Raw genomic sequence first — 25747 nt, forward strand, 5'->3', positions numbered from 1 at the left:
TTGTAGTGGTTGATGAGATACAAAGTTTTCCCTTTAAGACAGATGCCCAGTGCCAAGATCTTTTACTCCTAGAGGTTTTTTTTTTCCATTTTGAAGATGCATTTTGTGATTCATGTTAGTAGAAGGTGTAAAGTCTTGGCTGACCAACAAAAATGGCCTATATCCTAGTCTTCTCTTACCATGTGGTTCATGTAGTCCTCTTGTAGAGTTTGGAAAGCAGGGAGTGTTAATTACCTCTTTTCTTATTTTAGGAGGCCGATCGTGCCAGACTTGTGATCCAACAGCATCTTTTCTCACAGGCAGCATAAAAGCAGGTGATTTCCACAGCTAATGGAACGCTGTTAGCACACAGCAAGAAACTTCACACTTGCTCAGTTGCACGTGTAAGATGAACAGAGACATGAAAATATGCATAATTTATGAAAATCCTTGAACTTCAGCAGGAAATGCAGCAGTGAAACTTTTCTTGTCTCATTGTTGAATAACTGCTTTCCTAGTCCTTTTTTTCCTTCTTCGTCTTTCCCAAGAAAATGATTTTCTCCATTTTCCCACGAGTTTCAGTATAACATTATGAGCCCTTTGTGGTTACTCCATCAACTCAGCCTGGCAAGAACCTGGCTGAGGTCTAACAGGGCTTCCAAAGATAATTGAGAGAAGGGCTTGGACTCGCTTTCAGGATACGTGAGACGAGCCAAGCCTGTCCTCATTCTGAAGGGTGATAATCTTAGAATACACCCAGGGAGTTTACAAAAACCCAACCTCGACTAGTCTTTCTGACCAAACTAGATGCCCTTACAACATGTTTGAAGCTACCAACTTCTGAAAAAAGCTGACCGATTCAAGAAGAATTAGAGACCCTTAAAAGTAAAAGCACCCACCGTTAATGAGGTACGGTCTTGATCTAGACCCCAGGAGAGAGCAGACCTTTAACTCGCATCTGTTTCAACCTTGCAATCTGGCTTAATGGGAATTCAAGACGCAAATGTGGACACAAGTTGAGGCTTGGCAGCACAACTTCACTCCAGTAGACCAGGATCAAAAATTCATTGACCTAGTTAGAAAACCTACCTATTAGTATCGGGCACCTAAGGCCATATCCCTCCAGTCCTTGCCACTTTGTCACAGTTTGGCACACTTGGCCGTGTCAATGCTTTGATTGACGTAATGCCACATAGACTGCTGGGTAGTAGATCCCCGTGAAGTTTGTACAAACTTGTACAAATGGGCTCCTTTTTAATCATAACATTTTGTTGACCATGCATTTACATGTAAGTGAATTCCTATTGCACTAACCTAAAGAAACGCAAATCTGTGCAATCTGTCTTTTATTGGTTGTCATTAATTGTACAATGATTTGGAAGCCAGAAAGGCAAGCAGTGTTCAAGTTATCTTTTAACATCGAAATCGACCACATCTGAAACCACTTGGGTTATATATGAACTCATAAAGTGTCACAAATATTCCTGGGAAAGTAATCGGCACGTTCGATCTTGTTTCTCATCTACAGGGGGCCACAGGGTTTTGTGTGGTCTTGCTTGGCTGGTTATTTATGACGTGCTAGTGTAACAGGTAACTATTTCAAAAGCAGTTCTTCTGAAGTTGTCCTGTAAAAAAAACACAGCTTTGTTTGCCAATTAAAGAGCTCAAAGATAGCGTGCATCTTACACCTCTTAAACATTGAGGTACTAAGTCGTAGAAACACAACCAGTGATGATCATCTCCGTTATCATGGCCTTTTGACTTCTGTCTGGAGGACTTCCTTTAAACTCAACTTGCCCACCCCACGACTAAATGTCCCAATAGGCTCTCCTGATGTCCTAAGTGCTGTAATACATACACTGAGCCAAAAAGAGTCATTATGCTTGTATCATTTACTAAATAGCACAGGCTCGTTTTAATGAGCGCGGGTTAATTAAAGTAGGGTAATAACGCTGGCTTTGTCCCCATTTAAGCTAGTCTTGCAGATGTCCCCCATTACATGCAGTAGGACAGATGCGACGCCTTTCTCCCGCACACGTTCATGATCACAGCTTGGTTTTATAACCGCAGACAAAAGTGTCCAGTCATAAGTCTGTCCCCAGCCAATTAGTAGAGCGACAAAGAGACACTGAGACTTCAATCCGAGAACAAAGGCCTTCACACTAGAAGACAAAGAGTGAATTAAAAGACTTGTGCTCAGTTTTCTCTTAAATTAAGCTTTTTATTGCATTTTCAGAGGTCAGCAAACACAAAAGTAGAGCATATGTGACCATGGATCACCAAAACGGTTATAAGTAGCACAGGTATATTTGTAGCAACAGTCAACAATGCACTAAATGGATTGAAATTATTTATCTTTTATGCCAAAAAGATTTTATAAATTTCCTACTGTAAATGTATCAAAATAATTTTTGATTAGTAATATGCATTGCTAATTTGGACGAATTTAAAAGGTGATTTTCTCTATTTGTTTTTTTTTAATTAATATTCAGATTCTTAAATCGTTGCATCTCTGCCAAATATTGTCCTAACAAACCATGCATCAATGGAAGGCTTATATATTCAGCTTTTAGATAATAAATAAATTACAATTTTGAAAAAATTTACACTTAAGACTGCTTTTTTTGGCCCAGGGTCACATATTTATACAAAAATAAAGGGTGAATGTTTAAGTAACTTTATATATTCATTACTGATTGTTTATCCCACAGCATAATTTCTTTGAATATTCCTTGAAATAAGCAGAATCAACACCATATTAAAGTTTTTTAATATTTCATTATTGCATCACATTTATTAATGACTAATTTAACTCATGCATTATTTAATAAAAAAAGTTGTGTCCTTTATCATATTACTGTTCTAAATAGTCAACAAAAATCAACACTTATCACACTTATTGCTTTATCATATCTTTTAGACGAGGTGCATTTTGAGATTAAAGTTCCATGTGCTTAAAACATAGACCAGATGTTTAAATTTTACATTTTTTATAGAAAGTTATGTAAGACGCACACACCACTTGAGATATATGGCTGATCACTGACAACCAAGGGTCAGAATAATGGTGTCCTTTAAAACTGACCAGCTGTCTGGACTCTCAAAGTTGCCATTTACAGGATTTATGGCAAGCTTCTTCAACGTCAGAGCTGTGTCCAACCTGCTTGTCCAAAATCAGGACGACCAGGGTCTCACCAAGAAACAACGATCTGGAACATTCAGTTTGTTCTCCACACAGCAAAGACACAGCATGCCTCAACGTCTCTCATGCAAATCAGATACAATCACATTGAACATCACAGAACGGGAACGCTGCTTGTGCAAACAACTCTTAATTCAACCGAAACATTACTTTCATTAAACAGAAATGTTTACGGGGTAATTTCAAATAAACTACACTGTGTCAATATTTTCTGCTGGCATTTAACACTCTCAATATTAAGGCAGATATTGTCTTTCTACCAGTTGTTTCATGCATACTTGTGCCTGTGGGGAAAATTCCTGCTTGGGTGAGAGATTTTTTTTTATAGTAGATTACTGCCAGAGACATTTCTGTTATTTTTATATAACTGGAAATATGTCATAGATTTCCCCTGCCTGGGCATGTTTTACCAAAAAACATAAAAATGACTATATGACTATGAAAATAAAGACATAGACTTTTGATCATTTAAATGAATCCCTTCATTTTTTCCCCTGAGTTTCTGTTGTCTTGGTGGTGTAAACCTAAATCAAGGCGTGATTTGAAGAAACTGATGTGGGAAAGCTCAGGGCTGTTTGGTTTACCAGACTGGCAAACCTTTTGAGGGTACTAAAGAGACAAGAAAGCACCATGGACATTACGCAAAGAAAACCTCTCAGCAGCAATAAAGCTTTTATAGCTTGTATATTGATCTTCTGTCTTCATTAAACTTTCATTCAACTACATTTGTTTTTAATGCTGAAAAGCAAGCTTTTATTGGCATAAATGGACATCTTACTCCAACAACCGATTTTATTGGCTACCGTAACATTAAAAACTCATATAGCTTTGAGAAACATTAAACGTACAGTATGAAATTCAAAAGACAAACACGTGAGTGTCCAAATGATTTGGGTGGGGGTCACTATATGCTTAATTGTCATTTCTGAACAACACAAATTAGAAAGCAAAATGTTCAATAATAGTGTAATGACATTGTAAACACGTGACCCGAAAGCTCACCAAATCTTGTTTAAATGGATTTTGTAGACATTTTAGACTATTTTAAGACCTAAATCAGCACTTTACAGACTAAAAATGGCAGCTGCAGAACTCAACCCCAACACATAAGCCATTACTGTGCATATCTCTACAAGACAGTCTGTTTCCATTTACTGCAACAGCTCCCATTCAGTGCAATTAAATATTACAGGAATGTTCGCAAAAGGCTGCTTATCGACAGCGATAAATCACCCCAGCTGCATTTGAAGACAAGAACGGGGACAGACAGAGTTTCATTGGATTATGACAAATGTGAAACGATCAGTCAATGAGAGAGAGAGAAACAAACCACAGGGGTAAAAGAAGGAATCTGTCTTGCTTGAAAACAACATTAAAATATGGGTTATTTCATTCATAATTATCATGACAGATGTTGTCGGTTTAAGCCAAAATGATAAATCGCAATATGCAACGGTTGATGGAAGCATATGGGCCTATTATACATAATATCTACATGGCATATGGTGTATTTAATATTAAAATATTTTATGAGCTCAATATGTAATTATAATTGTAAGATATGCGATATTGCCAAAATCTAAAAATATTGGTTATGCATTAAAATACAAAGCTGTAGAACAAAAAAAAGAGAGCTATTTTAGTCAACAGTGGCTATTTCAGTCGCTATCTTCTGACAGGTGAATGTGCAAGCGACACTTAAAAAACACACAGTTTTCCAACACTCATCCACAATCACTCCATTTTACCCTGAAACCTTCCAATGCTGGAAAATGCAAGACTGCATTTTCTCCTCACGATAATTCGCCCCAACATTAAACTCCTGCACGTGTCATTGTTGGCCATACTCCCATACTTCCCCTAATTTCCTGTCTGGGGTCACTGTTTTCATGGCGACAGGCGGAGGATTGACCTATGAGAGCGTTTGGATAGAGAAATGAGCGCCAAAACATAAAGCCATGTGCTGACCGGCTTCAATCCGTTGGCTATTCACCCGCCTTTTCTCCCTCTTTCCAGTACTTTCATAGGATTATGTCCTGAACTAAATCTTGTGACTCCGAAAACAACCTCCAACTGCAACACTATTGATGCCGTATTATTTGCATCAAGTAAAAGCCACAATTCCTCAAACGTTTGCTGTGTTAACAATGGGCTTATCATTATTCAAATTCTTGCTACTTCACAATGATATCAACATGTATTCGCAGTTTATTCAAATACGGTGTGATTAGGCAAACAGGACATTCAAATGCTTCCAAAAAGCTAGTGAGCTGCAAAACTAGGGATCAAAAATACAGTCCTGACACAAAAGGCTATACAAGTAAAAGCAGGGGTCGAAATGAGAAAGAAACATTTCTTCTTAGAAACATTCATTTGGCCAAAATGACAAATGATGGCAATCCCAGAATGCATTGTGACAACACTAGTGAACCAAAAAGACATCTCATAACAATTGGGAAGTATGTGAGAAAAAGTATCATTTGGGTGTGTGATTGCATTTTTATGCTTAGCCACACGCTAACATCAAACTCTACCAGAATGAATTGAGTTGACATCTCTAGTGTACATCACATGAAGACCGACAGTGTTTGGGAAAGATAGTTTTCAGAGTAATTCTATAGAATATAGCATTACTCCATCAAAAGTAACCAATTTTGTTAATGCATTTTGTTAAGTAATGCATTAGTTCACTTTTGCATTACTTTTTTTTACCCACAATTTATTTTTTTGCAGAATTCTCCCAAAATTCTTTCAAAACAGGGACAGAAGTGGAGTCAAAGAGTAAATGGGACAACAAAGTAACTTGCAACTTTCCGAGTTACTTGTAATACGTTACCCCAACACACAGTAACAGTTTAGAATAGAGGACACTAGTCCTAGTTATTCACAAATAACTATGACTTTTCCCTCAATAAATTCCAAATTTTCTATTGATTAATAGTAAGGTAGTTATTGTTAAGTTTAGTTATTGGGTAGGATTAGGGATGTAGAATAAGGTCATGTAGAATAGAGCGTTAATATGTGCTTAATTGCTACTAATACATGGCTAATATTCTATCCATGTTCATGCTAACAACAACTAGTTAAGAGGCCCAAAAATAAAGTGTTCCTTTCACACTTAGAGCTGCTGCCTACGTAGGGTGTTTCATTTCAGTCACTTACTGCATGAGGTTCCCTGAGCTCACAAGTTTTAGCTAATGCTAGTGACTAGATAATTAAGTTAATCTTATTTTAAGGAGCTCTCTTGAAACGGAGCCCTCGAAATGTTTTTAAGCCATCATAAAACTTGTGCTTTTTTTAGCCGCTAGCTCAGAGAAGTCTGAGCTCCTCGTACAGCTGGGCCTTTGGTTTTGGCTGGAAGCGTGTATAAACAGTGCCACTGACCATGCAAGATGGTGTTTTCCCTGTTACTGCCATCCTAAATCCACGAAGCATAAAAATATTCTCCACAAGACACAAGTGCACTGACTACTTATGCAAAAAACGAAGCTGTGTTTTAGGGCTGGGATGTTTCCGTCGGGGTAGCCAACGTTCGAAAGCAGTGCCAGAAATTCCAGTACTGTCCCGAGTCTGCCGCAAATGACAAGGGACAAAGTTCATGTCCTGCTCCGGGTCAGGTTCACGGATGTTCTCAACGGCGAGTTTGAGAAAGCACTTGTTCAGCAGCAAAGTATGAAGATGTTTTCTTCATGAATCACTGAATGCAACGTAAACATCAATAGCAACTATCGGCGAGAGAAAAGTGTGCGTTTAGCGCTTTGTGTTCGTTGGATTTTAAATGGCACGTTGGTACAGTGGGCTCCTTGTTAAAAGCATGTGCGTTCACAGAAACGGCTCCAGGAAAGAAGGACTAAAGTAAATAGAAAAGAGGCAGAGAGCGTGTGTGTTGGAGAAAGTGGGAGTGACTTGAGTTGGCAAAGAGAAGAGAGTCTTAAAGACTTCCAGATGTGGGGCTGGTTGGCAGATGAGAGAGAAGAGCTTTTGTAGCAAACGGGCTATGAATTACTTTGAAAACTTAGCGAGTAGAGGTACTCCTACCCTCGGTTACAATAAAGTCAACTAGAATTAACTCTGTATAGAGATTTACTTTATAATAAGATCGAGCGCAGCTAGTTATCAAAAGATCAAAATTGTCAGAAACTAATTTGACTGTGAAAGAGTCGACAGGTAGCTTGCAGGCTTGGAGATGAAAAGCAGTTTGGACACCATGATAAATACTGCCAATATTCTGCAAGTAAAATGCTTCTGGATGCCATTTTATGTATACTTCAAAGTCAAGAAACCATGCAGACTTACAAGACGGGTGTATTGATCTAAGGTTGCTTGAAAGTCATTCTCAGGCAGCCAACGAAAGCAGGTCGTGGATGCTTTGCGTAATCGAGCACGTTCTGAAAGGCCACTGAGTCACAGCTGAAATCATCAATGAGCAACATTTAAGGCGTTTCAGATGCACTTGATGGAGGAAACGCAGTGGATCAGATGCCCATTCATCAACAGTAATGGCACGCGAGGGTTTTGTGAAGTGCATGCGCAGCACTTTGTTAACACGACCGTCCTGAAAGCACATTGATCCACTGGGCTGTCTTTATGGACCGACCTAATTTGATGCCCACATGGGCAACCCAGAGAAAGCGAGCTGTGTAAGGATTATGCAGAGCTGAGATCCTGACTCACAGTGCCAAAAAAGAGCTTTTTGCTTGCGTAGCCTAAATATCGCACCCACACTCCTCTGATCTTCTAATAAAGTCTTTCCACTGCTTCAGTACTGTCATGAAAGTAGCTGGATTTGGAGCAATATTTCATGCATGCATTCATCCTGTAGCCTAGCTTAAGTCAGTACAACAATGTACTAAAAATGGAAACTTATTTGCTTTGCGTTTTTGTAGAGTTTCATGTACAGATTAGCATATTACTAAAACTAAAAACGCTGAACTGCCAGGCCAGTAGGTGGTGATGCCGCTTTGTACAGAAACAGGTCTGTGCACAGACTAAACTACAGACTAAACATGTATACGACTTCATTTTCACAAACGTATGTTTTTGCACTTTTACTGTACAAAAAATAAGTTGTTTCAACTTGAAATAACTTGTTACCTTGATGCCTAAAAGTTTTTAAGTTGAGTCAACTTAAAATTTTTAGTTACTTAATGTTAATTTAAGTGACAACTAAGACATTTTAGTTGACTAAATTGCCCCCAGAATGCTGTTGTTGCGTAAATTAATGGAAAAACTGCATAAAGTTTTGTTTTACTGTAGTTGAAAACGACTCCTATAGGCTACTCTGCAGGCGCTTTTCAATGCTTCAACTCACAGATTATTTTGTATTAAAATGTAAAAAAAAAAAAAAATTATATTTACAACTTTATTTAAAAAACTAATAAAATGTAAATATATTATCAATATTTATATTAGCATATCAATACTTATTAAATAGGCATGTTTTATTTCAGCTAGCTGCTAAGGTGACATTTCTTATTTTAATGTAGTATAAGTATTAAAATAACTAAAACTGAAAAGGTAACATATAGTGACATATTAAAAATGACTAAATATAATAAAATGGTAACTCAAGGTAATGTTCTCATTTTTATTTAGTTTGTTAAAGTATTAAAATAAGGAAAAAAAACTAAATAAATGAACTTCAATTTTAGTATTTTGCATCATTTTTAAATTACTTTTTTGAATATATTTCATTCATTTTTATTTCAGTTTTAATTATTATAGTACACCTTTTTCTTTTGTAATTGTTTACCATAATACCCCTGCTTCACCTTAAACTATCATATAAATAAAAATATTCAAACAATACCCATTATTTACATGGCTTTTACTAATCTTGTCCCGCACCACTGTGAATAATACCTCCAATTGTCCTGAACAGAAATGATGAGTAATCGTGACGAAAGCAGTACAGTGTGACATCTGTGTTATCCTTTTACAGATATATTTTGTTTTCTTTCCCTGGTCAGTCAGTTACGATCAGTTTGCTCGAGGAGGAAACAAAGCGCTTGTGAACGTTTGTGAAAACCTCCCGCTAGATGCTGGTAAACCACAGACAAATCATAATGAAAATGCAACTTAGATGTTGCAGAAGTTGGCAGCGAGGGGTAATTCTCCCAGCTGAAGAGGAAGTGTATAAATGACGCGATTGACCTGCTTTTTCAGGAAATCGGTTTTCATTTTCATCTTTCAGATCAAAAGCCAAGAAGACTAATATAGAAAGCTATCAGCATTTACGTGGGTTTACGCCAACAGACTGCAGTTTCTGTATTGAAGTTCAGATAATAATTCACACCAAATTTTGTAACACCATGACAGTATTTTCCCACAATAGCACGCGTAACTAGTTTCAAAGGTACTGATCTGTCGTAATCACCTGGTGTGGCAGGGATTTTCAAAAGGATGTATGAAGTCATTTCCCTTCAATTTCACGCACGTCATAAAACAGTATACAACCACAGGTGTACTTTGTATCTTTAAATGATCATCGGTTCACATCCACAATATGCTCATGTTGAACAAGCTTAAACCCAGCACATTATTATAAGACATTTTGATTAAAAGTGTTATTCTTTTTAAAAAAAATGCACTTATATTAGGTCAAGTTAGATATTTTACTTGTATTCATACATATATATATATATATATATATATATATATATATATATATATATATATATATCCCCAAGTGTCCTGCTCAATGGTAACGGATCGAGCCTTGTGTGTTTCAACAGACCTTCAGCCACATCTAACCAGTAGGCCACAAGCAACTTAAGTGAAACGGTTTGTGCACCCATACAACAGTAGTTTACAAAAGTAGTATACAAAAGTACCCACCATTGGCGTTCTTCCCGCAGATGAGATGCTCGTAGTGCTGTAGGACCCCCCAGAGCTCGGCGTCATTATTGATGACCCCCTCCAGAGCCTCCGCTGTCAGGACGCATCCGGGCGTCTCCGCCATCAGCACGCGCGCGCCCACCTCCTCCACGAGCGCCTCCATGCACGCGGTCAGGCAGATGGCCGCGTACTCGTGGATGCGCACGGCGATCCGAGTGTCCACCATCCAGCGGAAAAACCGTCCCACGGAGAACACGAGCCCGCACCGGGCCGACTTCCCCTTGCGCAAGAGCTCTCCGGCGCTCATGTTGTACATGGATATGGCCTTCACGGTGGCCGAGACGCAGTGGTCCGCCAGCGCCCAGCTGAGCACCAGGCGGATCGCGCTTTGCACCTCGAACCTGGTGCATCTGCAGTGCATGACACTGAGCCGCTGCGCCTCTCTGGAGATGCGGATGAGCGCCCTGCGCATCAGCGCGGCCAGTCTGCGCACAGCCTCCGCGGAGAGCGAGGCGCCCTTCCCCGCGCCTTTACGCACGACCCTCCCCACGTCCTCCTCCGTCCACGGGAACTCCTCCAGCTCCGGTAAGCGGGGGCACTTGGAGAAGATGTCCTCTGGGTCTTCGGGAAGCACGGTGTTGACTGTATCCCAGCTGTTGTTCCTGCTGTTCATAGAGCCCGAGTAGTACCACCAGTTCCCCCGGTGAGGGGTGTTCACGAACGCCTGCGAGTTGGATTTGGAGGACGACAGGCTTAAGGACTTGCACGAGTCCCCTGCTCCATAGCCGGAGTCCAGAGTCAAATCCTCCAGAGTTTTCATATTTGTTCCTGCCATATTTTTTTCCTGCGAAGAACCAAAAAGCCGAGGACGCTTTCCAGCTGCGCGAAACTCAAGCTGGTTCTACTGGTTCAGCTTCTCTTTGACATACATGCGGCGCTTTATCGATTCACTACAGAGCGGAATACCTCGCGTGAAAGTTTAAGGTGTCCGAGTTACATTTTCCGGAAAAAAGAAAATGTTTGGGGAAACTCGCTTACCTCACCAAACGTCCATTCCCGTAAGAGTAACGGAGTACGCAGGTTTCTCGTTTATCCGGTTCTTGCGAACAATAACCCGAACTGGATAGAAAGTTTACAGTGGGGATCCATCAATAGAGTCTCAATCGGACTGGTGTGGTCAAAGGTCCGTAAAGAGGATGCAGAAAGTAGAACGATGTTCATTTCACGCCACACGCCTCTTCTTACTGGAAACTCATGACTGAACTGAAAGCAGGAGGGACAGAGAGAGAGAGAGAGAGAGAGTGGAGGTGTTTGATTCGCGAGCGAGGCGATTCGCTCGAACGACTCGTTTGGAATGATTCGCGAGCGTTTGCGAATCTCCGTCAAAATGTATGCAAACTCTCACAACGTCGGCTACAACTTTCCACGCCGATTTAAAGGCTGGTTTTCGTAAGTTTAAAGTCGCACATGACAGACTAGCGCGAAAACGAAGTGATTCGCTGAAATGAATCAAACACAACGCGTAAGAGACCAATCAAAGGAGAGCCGATCAATCAAGGCTGGGTTTCTCAGGAACACGTGGGAAGTCATTACCAGAATATTGGGTCACACTTTATTTTAAGGCCAAAATCTCGCTATTAACAAACTATTACGACTGCTTATGTAAGTTTAGGTAGAAAATTAAATATACAGGTAGAATACGGCCATGCAGGATATGTGATCGTATGTACTAAAATACGGTCAAATATGTTAATAATATCTAATAATAATAATTAACAGTGAGAACAGGTCCCGTTACTGACTATTGTTGAGTATACATTGATTATTTAGAGATCTGCAGACCTATTATTTAAGTTTTTCCAATTATAAATAGCCTACATACGATTCATGCGTTTGTATTTTCTTGATATCCTTAGTTTATTTAGCCTTGCTTTTACTCATTTTGCAGCTATAGCCACAGCTGATTTATCAGATTTACTAAATCGCCCACTGAGGCTGAATAACGTTGCACTGTATTGAAGGGACGTTGTTTTTAAAGTGACGGTGCTACTCACTGATCGCATCTAGTCTTAAGGAACTTGCATGAATCGTGTTAGTCTGGGCAATGACGTCACACACACGCGCGAGCGCGCACTCATTATCTTCAGCTGCGTGTGCGTGCGCGCGCGCGCTTCAGGCCTGATTAAAAAGTTTGTATGAAAGTTATATATATATATATATATATATAAATAAATAATAAAGGTTTCTCTTTCTCTACAAAACACAACTGATATTCACTTCCGAGTCTTAGCTGCAGGTATAATAGCAGGACAGCGCATTATTCGTGTACAGAGCACACGCAGCCCGCTATTATTACAGCTATTCAACGGAGAACAAAAAAAGAAAGAAAGAAAGATAAATGAAAGAATTTACCAGAACGGTGTAGACGGGTGGGGCGGGCTTGTGCACAATGTCAACATTACATAATCTGTAAAGACAAACTTCATGTGATTCAAGTGACTGTGCTCTCAATAGAGCCGCGAGGAGCTTCATGGGGAAAAAAAGCCGAAAATAATGACTCACAACGCTTATAGACCTGTTCCATGGGCGTGGCTATTATACTAATATTTATATAGATTTTTCTAGGTTTCAGGTTACATTATTATGGTGACTGTCTTCGTGTGTGTTTCAATATAAACCAGAAAAAACTACGCTACGTACCCAAATTATGTAGTAGCTCCCTCTAGTGATTGAGAAACACAATGTCTGTCAGCAGTGTGTACATATTATTAACATTGTGATATTAATAATACAACACAGCGTATTTAAACACACGCACACGTTTTATTATTCATACAAGCGTATTAAACCCAAAACATACAAACATTAAATACCTACAAATAATGTTTTAAGACGTTTGGCCCCAAGCGCTGCTGTTTCGATATAAGTTGGGTACTGAAAATGTGCCTCGGATCAGCTTACATATTGAAATATAATACATACAGTTTTAAACAGAGTTTAGTTCTCTGGTTCAGGTGTGTTCAGGTGTTTGTCTCAGGCGCTTGACGCTTCTTCCGCCGCAGGACACGGTCAAAGCTCGCCACTTCCGGATGAGTTCACGCGAGCGTACGTAATTATGTTAGCTTTACGTCGGTTTAAGCATCCCGGATAAGAGCAAGTTATTATCATTTTTTTCATAAGCCGCCTTACCTACAATCTCTGTGCCGCGTAAACAACAAATGACGCATACGCGCAATAGATAACTTCCGGTGCTTTCCGGAAGGGGGTGATATTAAAACCGCTCGTTTCGTGTGTTAGGCCATCAGTGTATCGTTGAGATGGGGTCTGGTTTATTTTAGATGTCTCTGTGCATGTTTTTCTTTCCCCTCGTAGAAAAAGTTATATACACCGATCATTATAGATTAAATGTAGTGTAGATATATCCATGTAATCGGCCTTAATGTGAGCTACTAATATACATATATATATATATATATATATATATATATATATATATATATATATATATATATATATATATATATATATATATATATGTATATATATATATATGTATATGTATGTATATGTATATATATGTATATATAATGAGCTTTTGCAATAAGTAATATTCTTTTTTTACTCTGTATTAACACCCACAGTGAAATTATACACCAATACTTGACCCATAATCTCACACTCTGAATCATTACCTAAGGACTATTTTTGGGTTCATGAATCAGCGTTGGACTGTTCTCATCGCCTCATGTTCAGTCTTGTGTAATACAGTCGTGATTTAAAGTGTACTTAAGCTAAAAGAAGAATGTGCAGTTAAAGATGTATGGGCGGTGGATTCGCCGTGACTTTTAAAGTGCAGCTTTCACGTTTTCCATCACCCTGATTTCAGTAGTGCTGGATCAGAAACGATGGAAAAACTTGCAAAAAACAAAACGTTTTTACGCTAATTCGAATTGGATTTTTGACCTTGTGCGTAAAAGGTTAATGCGAATAACGGACGGAAATGCATTTAGCGAATAAATTCCTCCTGGGGGCCGATCTCACAGCATCTGAAACGTTACGATCACGCGGAAACGCTCGAGCGAAGTCAGCCACCAGAGCATTTGAGTTTATTCGCCAGCCAGAAATGTCTTACACGACTGCATTCACAAACAAGCAGATCCACCTCCGAAGGTCTCCGAAAGTGACACATTTGTTCTCTTTATCTCGTTGGAAGGAAGCAATGCTAGTTAGCAAAAGTTTTTTTGTGGCTCCAGACTTTAACCTGGCTTTATTTACATAGGCCTATCAGAAAGGCCCAAACATTTACTGTCTTTAGGTCTAACACACACACACATATATGTATATATATCCTATTCCAATTTTTGAGGTTAAGTTAAAGCATAAGGGCTACTGCACCAATGTTACTTGCCCCAATGTTGTTCCAAACCAATATAAGCTTTGTTCCCAATATCCTTGGGGTGTTTCAGATGAAAACCGGGATGCTTGTGACTGTCGCATTGACTTCCTTGAAGTGATGAACACCATCAAGGTCCAGAAAAGCATGAAAGACATCGTAAGAATAGCCCATCCGCCGTCGGTGGATCAGTCTGAATGTTACGAAGTGATGCAAAGAAAATAAAAATAACAGCTTTAAATCAATAATTTGTCTTACCACGTCAAAAAAAAAAAGCAAAAAACTATTATTTCAAATGTGATGCTGTACTTGGACACCCCTGGTGGTTGAAAGCTGTAATGCACATTTTTCAAATACTAGGTTAAAATTTGGAAGCCGAAGAATTTTATTTACCATTTAATTTTTATTTATTGCAAAATAAATGCAATCTATTTGTTAAAGCGATGCTATGCCTGTTGAGTTAAAAATAAATAAAAATAAAAAAACATAGTCGAGGTGCTTCAACTTTAAACTTTATTTTTCAGAAAAAAACGAACCCAGAAATGTTAAAATAAAATGCAAACATTCTGAAAAATTTCTACACAACAATTTCACAGAAATTACCTTGTAATGCAGATCCCTGTATTAGGCGTAATGTATTAGCGTCCGGTCTACGTTTGTTTTAAATAGGCAGCCAGAAAAGTACATCGAACCAGGAGAAGGAACAGAAAGAAAGAAACATCTCAATTTAGGCTACTCTTTTTAAAAAGTGACGTTTTACGCATAGGTTGGACTTTATATCTCTCTGTATTTCTGATATGGAATAAAAACACATCAAAAGTTTATGGCAGCTTGTAAACATGGTCGTTTGTACGGTACAGATGCTTGTAGGTTACAGTGACATAATGATACGTGACTTCGTACACTCAAGCTGCCCGTGTCCGTGTAAAACACTGTGTTCGTCAAATACATGTAGTCAAACAAAACGCCTTTCAACTCAAGTTTGTAAAAATCGCCTTTACAGTAACTCACTTACAATAGAAGTCTACGGAGCAAGATATTACGCAATAGCTGAAACTACAGCTTTTGTTTTGTTTTTTAAGAATTTTCCCGTAAAAATATGCAAATCTACGGGACTACATTTTAAGGCGGATGGATACCGATAAAGGTGGATTTTCTTTAGGTAAACAGTAGTTACATCACATTCGTTTCCGGCATCTTTCGCAATTCTTACAAGTCTTCTCGTGGTTTTTTCACGTTATCGCGTTAACGCCTTTGTGTGAATTTCCATAACGCTAAATTTAGTGCCCCATACACTTCTGTTTTATGTATTTTACTGTAAAACAGTTTTCGTTCGTCTTTACAAACTGAGAAAGCAGCGGAATTTTATTTTTTTCCCCCGTGCCTTTAAGAGAGAAAAGTACCTGGAGCAATTCGTTTAAAAGCGGAATAAACAACAGCGCAAACTTTGGACGGGTCCAAAATTCGATAAAAAAAAAAAAACACTTATTTTCTTTCTAAACACGCATTCGTTCGTCTTCGTAAAACGGCACTATTCAGGGACTTTAGACACAACCCCAGACAGCTACACCTCAGGACTCCTTCCCAACCCTGTACGGACGGCCATGTTAAATTACATCACAAAGAAAGGCACACAGCTTCTGGAGAACATCTTTATCCAACAGTTCAACTCTGTAGAAACGGATACTGCATCGATGAGATGACGTTTAGTCTAAAACCCAGACCGAAGCAGCAGTCTGGAAGGGTTTTTTCTGCACCTGTGACTAAGCCAGCAAAGACTAAACGTCTTCTGAAATCAACCGGAAACGAGGAAAGGAAGCAGCTCAGACATACAGACGAATACAAAGACGAGTATTTCGAATTTGATAGCTCAGCAGGCCCTTCTTGGTCCAGTCGTGTCCAGAAGTCGGGCGGGACTTTAGAAAGGAGTCGCCGCATATCGGATCATTTCTACAGTTCAAGTGTAAGAAGGCGTCACGTCTGAACAGGAAGTGACATTTACAGCTATATAAAAGCAGACGTCGAAAGTACCAGCGCACATCTAAACCTTTTCAGCAGGTAATATCTTAAGTGCAAACCATATTTTACGCGACCCAAAGTGCCCGAGCTGCTAGCTTGGGAGTCCAATTGAAGCAGTTTCCATTTCCTTTAGATCTTCAGCAATCACTCGGGTTTGGCTCCGGGAACCTAACAGACGGAGATACACACAAATACACGCTCGGGGGAACGAGTCTCTGTCTCTTTCGAGTGTTGAGTTTGGACAGCAGCTCGGCAGTGTCACGGGGTCCTCCCGCCAAAGGGTCCCAGAGACGCGGAGGTTTGGTCCTTTAAGGTCCCCGTTCTCGTGACGAGTTAGTTTGAAGCGTCTCAGCGAGGTACAGGTTTATCCTTTCGGGGTTTTACTGGACTGTGAGTTCCACATGCCTCTTTTAGAGTGATAGTAGTGAAAGAAGTTCCTCAGTCTTAAACGCTCGACCTCCAGACCGTTCTGCAAAACTCTGAAAGAGAGAGAGAGAGATTCGTGTAATAATTAATTACTTTTAATGACTTTTTTAAGGGTTCTAATTCAAACATTTTAATATCCGGTTACAACGAGAACGTAGCTGTATTCAAATCAATTAGTATTTTTATTTTTTAATATCATAAGTTAATTCGTAATACTAACAGCATTTATGTTATTATTAATACTACTACTACTACTACTAATGATGATGATTATGATAATTATTATTATTATTATTATTATTAATCAGGAACACTAATGTCAATTTCGGTTAAATTCAATAAGAGCATTTTAGTTAATAATAAAATCTTTTAATAATTTTTTTTTTTTTGACATTTAACTATTATGAAAATATTGTTATTAATAATAAAAATAACAAATCAATACAATGTTTTATAATTTTGATAAATGTTAATTAAAACATGTATTTAATATATATTAATAATAATAATGTCACTGTCAAAATCTCCCAATTCAGTATCATAATTTCAACATTAATAAAATATAGTATATTAATATTATCAGTGACAACAACAATATTGTCAGTCCAAATATCATAGCTGTAATAATATTAATAGAAAATAATATCTATTTTAAATGATCGACGATGATGCTAAATACTGTCATAATAACAACACTGTGAAAAATCTTAATTCGTAACCGTAATAATAATATGAAGAAAATCCATTTAATATATAACAACAATAATTATTAACTAAATATTTTCATGTAATTTAAATAATAATAAATATTAATAACACATTTAACATAATAACAATAATAATAACAACAATAATAGTAGTAGTAGTAGTATTAATGCCAACTATATTAACTGTCAAAGTCTTTAAATCATAGTCTTGATGATAACAACAATAATAATATCTGTTGTTGTTATTATTAACATTTTCAATAGCATAATTGAAATAGTGAGATTAATAATGACATTACATTTAACATTATTATTATTATTATTAATAATAATAATACTCTAAGTCTCTAAATAATCATAAATAACCAATACCATAATAATAATAATAATAATAATGTTTCTACCTGTCCAGTAGTTCCCAGTCTTCTCCTCCCCAGCGGTCCTTAAACTCCTCCGTGTTCATCCCACCGATCTTGTCAAAGTCTGACTTGTAGATGCCAAACAGGCCGAAGCCGTTGACCTCCCAGTAACCTGCAGACACAGAGGTGTGAGTGTGATGAAGCGCAGCGTGTGTGTGTGTGTGTGTGTGTGTGTGTGTGTGTGCGCGCGCGGTACCGTCAGGCTCCCGTGGGGAGCTGCCGCAGCCCAGTCTCATGACGATCGGAGCGAAGGCCAGCTTTCCCTCCACACAGTGTTTCCTGATGTTCTCCAGGATGTTCAGAGGGAAGTGAATGTGCAGGTCACACAGAAACACGATACTGTGACTGTCCTGCAAACACAGCAGCCCACGCTGAACCGATTAAACACATCCCGCCCATCTCTCTGTTCTCTGAGCCACATCACAGCAGCAGCTGTGAATCAGCAGACACTTTTCTACAGTCCTTAACACCGAACCTGAGTCACTGAGAATCACACTCACGGGTTTAATCTCGGTCTGAGAAACGCTGACGTAATGCCACGTCATGCTGGAACCGCATGTGCTTTTCAAACTGATTTTTGATTTGAACGAAAGTGCATATCTTGGCAATTGTCTATGGAAGAAAAATTTAGACTACTCCAAATTTTTGCGACAAACTCAAACTCAACGCAACTGAGAGTTATAAAGTCCGAATTGCGAGATATAAACTCCGAGTTATAAAGCCCGAATTGCAAAATATAAATTTTAAAGTTATAAATTCAGAGATAAACTCCAAGTTATAAAGTCAGAATCGCGAACTATAATCTCTGAGTTACAAAGTCAGAATTGCGAGATATAAACGAAAAAAATCTAAATTCAAAATATAAACTTGCAATTCTAAGGAACAAACTTGCAGTTGCGATTTATAAAGTAAGAATTGTGAGAAAAGTTGCAATTCATAGAACATAAAAGTTTTTTATAAGACTAAAAAGTCTTGAGTTATATATAGTTATTGTGAGTTATTATATTGTTTTAAGTCAGTTTACGAAGATATAAAGTCACGATACTGACTTTATTATGTAATTGCTTTTGTATCACAGTTGTGAGGAAAAAAAAAAATTGTGAGAAAAAGTGACAACCTTTATGGGTTTTTTTTTTTTATTCTTTGGTGGAAACAGGCTTCCATAATTCTGTAAATTTTCATGACGATGATCCAAAAATTTTAGCTGAGCATCAGTTCACAAATTAAAAATTGTGTATATACATATAGCTTTGTTGGCAGTTGGCTTCATCTACCAACTTAAAGTATTGTATAAAGGCCCAATAAGGTGACATCCATTTAATAATTCTAATTTACACTCAATATTTTATCACTGCATATTGTTTTAAAACGAACCAAAATACTGAGGTGTAGATAATTGCCACTGTTTGCAATAAGTAAAACACACACATTATATTTATATGTCTGAACATCTTGAAATGATAACAAATCAGGTTTGAAATCTGATCATCTTAAAGCTGTGAGTGTATGATTACCTCGATGGTGTCCACACCGATCTGTAACCCAGCGGAGCGCTCAAAGTTTCCTTCCCTCTTCAGATACTCATATCTGTGTTCAAAAGATTCCAGAAAAATAAAGATAGTAATAATATAGTAATAGCAGTAATGTGATCCAAATTGCACCTGAAAAGCTTCATCACTTGGTGTCTTCAGTCCTTAAACGTCTTAAGTGTTGTGAAAACAACTTTGTTTCAAAAGTGTTGCAAGAACCAAAATAGGAATACGTTGTTTTTTTTTAAAAAAAACCCCAAACAATACAAATCATGAGGAACACATTAAATAATGCGCTATTGTATTGTTTCCAATGAAATACAAGTCAAAGTAAATTTCGAAATCGCTAAATAACTTTCTTTTTTTATTAGCGTTTTCCATACTGTCCCAACCTTTTCTGATTTGGGGTTGTATATACACACACACACACACACAACACGTGCAAAACTTTTAGTTTTGGTGGGATTAATTGTTTGATAGCACTAATATATATAGTGGGTACGGAAAGTAGCCCACACATTTTTCACTCTTTGTTATATTGTATTTGCTAAAATATATTGCATTGCATTTGCTAAAATCATTCCCTCATTAATGTACACATAGCACCCCATATTGATGGAAAAACACAGAATTGTTGACATTTTTTGCAGATTTATTAAAAAAAGGAAAACTGAAATAGCACATGGTCCTAAGTATTCAGACCCTTTTGATCTAACACAGCCGTGAGTCCTTTTGGGAAAGATGCAACACGTTTTTCACACCTGGATTCGGAGATCCTCTCCAGTTCTGTCAGTTTGGATGGTAAACGGTGGACAGACTTTTTTTTAGGTCTCTCCAGAGATGCTCAATTGAGTTTAAGGCAGGCCCATTCAAGAACAGTCACAGAGTTGAGAGCCACTCCTTTATTATTTTAGCTGTGTGCTTAGGGTCATTGTCTTGTTGGCCCAGTCTGGGGTCCTGAGCACTCTAGAGAAGGACATCCTTGTACTTGGCTGCATTCATCTTTCCCTCGAATTGCAACCAGTCATCCTGTCCCTGCAGCTGAAAAACATCCCCACAGCATGATGCCGCCACCACCATGCTTCACTTTTGTATTGGAAAGGTGATGAGCAGTGTCTGGTTTTCTCCACACAGACCGCTTAGAATTAAGGCCAAAAAGTTCTATCTTGGTCTCATCAGACCATGTGTCTTGCACTGAGGAGAGGCTTCCATCAGGCCATAAAGCTCTGAGTGGTTGAGGGCTGCAGTGATGGTTGGCTTTCTCCAATCCCCCGACTGCATCTCTGGAGCTTAACCACAGTGATCAATGGGTTCTTCTTCACCTCTCTCACCAAGGCTCTTCTCTCCCCGATAGCTCAGTTTGGCCGGACGTCCAGCTCTAGGAAGGGCTGGACGTCTTCCAAACATCTTCCATTTAAGGATTATCGTGGCCACTGTGCTCTTAGGAAATGGCAGAATTTTTTTGGTAACTTTGGACAGATCTGTGCCGCAATTCTGTCTCTGAGCTCTTCAGGCAGTTCCTTTGACCTCATGATTCTCATTTGCTCTGACATGCACTGTGAGCTGTAAGGTCTTATATAGACAAGTGGGTGGATTTCCTAATCAAGTCCAATCAGTATAATCAAACACAGCTGGACTCAAGTAGAACCATCTCAAGGGAGATCAGAAGATATGGACAGCACCCGAGTTAAATCTTTTGGGTCTGAATACTTAGGACCATGTGATGTTTCAGTTTTTCTTTTTTAATAAGTCTGCAAAAATGTCAACAATTCTGTGTTTGTCTGTCAATATGGGGTGCTGTGTGTACATTAATGAGGGAAAAAATGAACTTGAAGAAATTATTTTAGCAAATGGCTGCAATAAGAGTGAAAAATTTACGGGGGTCTGAATACTTTCTGTACCCACTGTATATGTTTAGCATGTCAGAGCTATATCAGCTACCTACATTTCCAAGTTATATATAATGAATATAATAACAAAGTGGCATGTAAGAGTGTGTTGGTGTACCGTGGAACTGAGCTTTCTCTGAGAGCCTGCTCCACGTCCATATCTTCACTCTGGAAGTCCACGATGATGATGTTGAAATTGTTGTCCTTGGTCTCGTGGTGCAGGAGCTCCATGTCTGAAATAAACTGCTGAACCCAACGTGCCTGATTCTTCACTGCAGGAAACAAATCAACAGTTGCATCATAATCATACTACATAATATTCATACATCAGCTACATCACAACAATGATTTGCTTTTTTATTTGTATAGCAGAAAAATTACTTGGGCAAAACACTTGTATTTATGTATATAGTCTTGCTTTTTATACTTTAAACAAAGCAAAATATATGATTCTCCTGTTCTGTTCTGTTTTTTATTCGTTTTGTTTTTTAACATATAATTTATAGTTACAAGGTATTGAGAGCCTTATTTCAGTTTATGAACGTAGACATTTTTCCCAGTTAGCCTATTAAGCCAAATGTATTTAGTTTTTATGTGACAACACGAGAAACTTGTGTTAATTATTGTTATCATGATGTTTTCATCAGCTGTTTGGACTCTCATTTTCACGGCACCCATTCACTGCAGTGGATCCATTCGGGAGTCATGCAATGTTACATTTCTCCAAATCTGATGAAGAAACAAACTCATCTACATGTTGGATGGCCTGAGGGTTCAGGACATGTTCAGCAAAATTGTAATTTTTGGATTAACCATTCCTTTAACACAGTTGTTTTAAACCAACCTTTTTTTCTTTCCTGCTAAACAAATCCAAACTGCAATGTATTGCGCTTCTAAGGCTAGCGGTGACAGATTCCACGTACACGGATGGAATTTCTGATCAGGCAAGGGACACGTTTTCATCACATATCTGCCAATCAAAAATAACCTTTCAAATTCACTGCTACACAAAAATAAATTGAAAAAAGGGAGAAACAACCATGAAAAACAAACCAGGTCCCCACCTTGATTTGAATTTCAAAATATAGTGGCCCCAAGGGGTATTTAGACACTTAAGTTGCACTCTAAAATTTAAGAATGTGTCACATAACAAAACTCAAACAAGGTGCCATTTAAATAAAGACAGCAGAAGCACAGGATTTTTGATTATATTTGGGATGTACATCAGTGACCCACGAGGTCCACTTTCCTGTGAGTTTAGCTCTAAACCTAATTAAACACACCTGAACAATTTAATAAAATTATTCAGGATTACCAGTCATTTCTAGTAAAGTTGCAAGCATGCGAGTCTGAACAAGGTTAGAGTCAAGGTTGCCAGGTTTTGACAAAAAACAAACCAAAAAAAAATATCACATTGTTGGGGTCGCTTCAATCTGCGGACATGAAAAACAACCCGTGGCAACAGTTTCAAAGTGCCCCAATTCTCCGGGAAAATCACAGACTTGGCAAAACTAGACCGTGCAGGAAAGTGGACCGTCACGAAAATAGATACACATTTATTACTTACCTGGTACCACAAAATGCACCATGACGTTCTTTTTCCACTGCAGCATCACTGGCTGGCACAGCAGGGGTTTGGCATACACTGTGCCCCACTGTGGGGTGCCATGGGCTCCGCGGGTAGGTGTACGGGAGGGTGGAGCAGGTGGGCTGGCGACAGGGGAAGAGGGGGATGATGCTGTGACTCCTTCCATATTCTCCAGACTGTCTTCTACTCTGCCTCGGTGCAACAGCATGTAGATGTACTCAGATAGACGGACCACTTTACGGCCTCTCTCCATTAGCTCTAGCTCTATTAGGTAGCGGTTACCGCGTGCAGAGTCACGCCGCTTTTCTACATTTATAATGCGGAGGAGAGTGTAAATCCTGTGAAAGAGAGAGGGGAAAAAATTACACGGTGGACTGAGAGGTTGTGCGACTGAAAATAAAATGAGATGTGCAATTTTAAATGTATATGAAAGGTAAAGTGCCTAAATAGCTGCATAGTTGGAGAGAGGGGGAAAAAGACTGAAAACAAATATTTTACACATATTTGAAATGAGTATGAATTCAGTTATAGGAGTAATTTAAAGAGGCAGACCTAAGAATAAACAGACGATATAGTTTGCTGGTTTGGGCGCAAATATCGTTATCTTTAAAGATATTGTGCTTGGTGTAAATGGGCTTTAAGTTTATATACATAAATAGTTATATTACCGATATATCGGAAACTAAAATATTGGTTTCTCACCCTCCATTACGTTCGTTGAGTTTCTCCATGTACTGCGCAAGAACGTCCACCACTTCGCTTTCAGATAGCTGCAGGTTTCCAGATACGTTGCACCGAAGATCATTCCAGTCAGAGCGCAATGTCTCAAAGTCCATGCTATTAACAGAAAACGTCCTCTGCCAATTAATGGCCTCCTCCGCCCACCCAGGACGAGGCTCCACATCCTCATAGCTATACTCCGAAAGGCCTCCGTCCTCCTCCGGTTCTGGGTCCGTGTCTGGCCGCTGCTGTTGGGACTCCGTAATCTCAGAGGTGTGTAAGTAGGAAGTGACACGGAGAGCCTCGGTCGGAAGCACGTTCTCAGAGGAGTTAGCGGATGGAGGGGTGGGTGCAGGAGGTGGTCGAGAGGTTGTGATGGGCCTCAAGGGGTGCTGGTGTTTTTCCCAGACCCCTCGTATCCTTCGCTCAAAGCGGCTTGGGATTGCTGCTCTGTTCAAGGGCATGGGATTTTGAGCTGGCTTGCTGAAGTTAGGGCTCGCTGGAAAGACCTTATTCTCTTGCAGAGGAGACCGTGCAAATATCTGGGAGGCACGCAGTACTCCTTTGCTGAGCTTTGGTTTGGCACTAAGGTTCACCAGCTTCGTGGTTTTGCCATTCTGGTACAGAAAAACACCAGGGAAGACCTCTCTGGGTTGGCGTGAAACGAGACTTTGCTTCTCTTTAGCAGGGCGAGGTCTCGTGACGTAGATTTTGTTGTCGTCCTTCTTACGTTCCTTGTTGGTGTGGCTGGTTCCAGGATTGTGGCTGTTGTCATGAGCGTGGTTGTTACCTGGGGAAGGAATGGTGTGGGCAGGACTGATGAGAACTTGTTTGGCTCGACTGTTGAGGGCCACCAATGAGGACTTCGGCGGGAAAAGCAAAGCTGATCTGCTTATTTTTGGTGAACGATCTTCTGACCTACTTTCTCTGAGGTCCCGGCGGTCTCTTTGAACCCAAGTAAGAGAACGACCTCGCACCACACTCTCACTTTTTGCTAACTCTACTTCAGCCTGATGGTCCAGGTTGTCTTGGTCTACCTCATGCTGTTGAGACCCAACCATTTGCCTTGCTCTCGTGAAAAAGCGTCTTTGCTCCCTCCTAAAAGTTGGGCTGTCCGGCTCTACCTCTCTTTTCTCCAGCACTGTGGCAGCAGGTTTATCAGAGGGGCTTGAGGTGCGACTTAATTGGCTAGGCTGGACAGTTTTCTTTGCGGACTGGGTGCCAACAACTTGTGCTTCATCCTCTGGATCCACCCCCTCTTCTTCTTCAAGAAAATCTAAATTAAGTGATAAATACCAATGAGGGTTACTTCACCACTTGAGGCCAAGCTTACAAAGAGACCTTTATAAACTTATTTATACCAAGACTTTAAAGCTGTAGTATGAAATTTCTATACATTTTACCCAGAGGAATTGCGATATGTTTGAGACCGCAGACTTGTATGCTTTAGACAAAACAAACCATTCTGACACTGAAATTGCCATTTACTTGATTTGTAAAAAATCAAAGGTGTTTATATGAATATATATGAATGAACATATATCTGAATGGAACTGACAATTTTTGGAAAAATTTTCTTGTCATCTTAACTGGATTACATTTAATGCAATGCTTCTTTGTGCACTAGGAAATTATGGTAGCTATTTTATTTCTGCTTTCCATAAGCGCCACCTACTGAAAAGAGAGTGAATTTGTATTCTTATTCAGCCGGTCTTCCATTCTTGTTAAGACTTCTTGTTTATATCAAAACTTGCACTATTTGAACTGTAAAGTTGTTTAAATCATACCAGGATTTTATAGTTTTGAGTATTGATACCTAAATAACGTGTAGTTTGTCTCGTTATGAAAACACTTTTCGTCAGCAATTTTCAAGTTGTTGTCAATGTAACCAGGCCTTAATCCTTCTGAAAAATAAACAACTCCAGCAATTCATTTCTTCTCTGGCTCAAACCCAAGGCCATTATCTCCTGATGAATATATCTGCCATGTTCTAATAAAGCGGCTTGTGACGGAACGATGCACTAATGAAGTGTTATTCT

At 39.0% G+C, this 25747-nt stretch overlaps 2 protein-coding genes across 4 annotated transcripts in view; both read right to left on the minus strand.

Moving 5' to 3' along the window:
- abtb2b (ankyrin repeat and BTB (POZ) domain containing 2b) overlaps positions 1–11316 on the minus strand; it is a 40312-nt gene extending 28996 nt beyond the window's left edge. Inside the window, 1 exon segment of the mRNA XM_043228473.1 lies at positions 10019–11316. Within this exon segment, the coding sequence (XP_043084408.1) occupies positions 10019–10853 (835 nt within the window). The 5' untranslated portion in view covers positions 10854–11316.
- A 3591-nt stretch (positions 11317–14907) lies between these two features.
- b4galnt4a (beta-1,4-N-acetyl-galactosaminyl transferase 4a) overlaps positions 14908–25747 on the minus strand; it is a 111013-nt gene continuing 100173 nt past the window's right edge. For all 3 annotated transcript variants that reach the window (XM_043228560.1, XM_043228559.1, XM_043228561.1), the window contains exons 14-20: positions 23691–24984; positions 22968–23326; positions 21519–21672; positions 19497–19569; positions 18179–18332; positions 17968–18094; positions 14908–16909 (exon numbers count right to left, since the gene is read on the minus strand). In XM_043228560.1, coding sequence (XP_043084495.1) covers positions 16795–16909; positions 17968–18094; positions 18179–18332; positions 19497–19569; positions 21519–21672; positions 22968–23326; positions 23691–24984 — 2276 coding nt within the window. In that variant the 3' untranslated portion in view covers positions 14908–16794. The remainder of the gene's footprint in view (positions 16910–17967; positions 18095–18178; positions 18333–19496; positions 19570–21518; positions 21673–22967; positions 23327–23690; positions 24985–25747) is intronic.

Source organism: Puntigrus tetrazona, chromosome 25, assembly GCF_018831695.1.
Source record: "Puntigrus tetrazona isolate hp1 chromosome 25, ASM1883169v1, whole genome shotgun sequence".
In the NCBI taxonomy this organism is placed as follows: domain Eukaryota; kingdom Metazoa; phylum Chordata; class Actinopteri; order Cypriniformes; family Cyprinidae; genus Puntigrus; species Puntigrus tetrazona.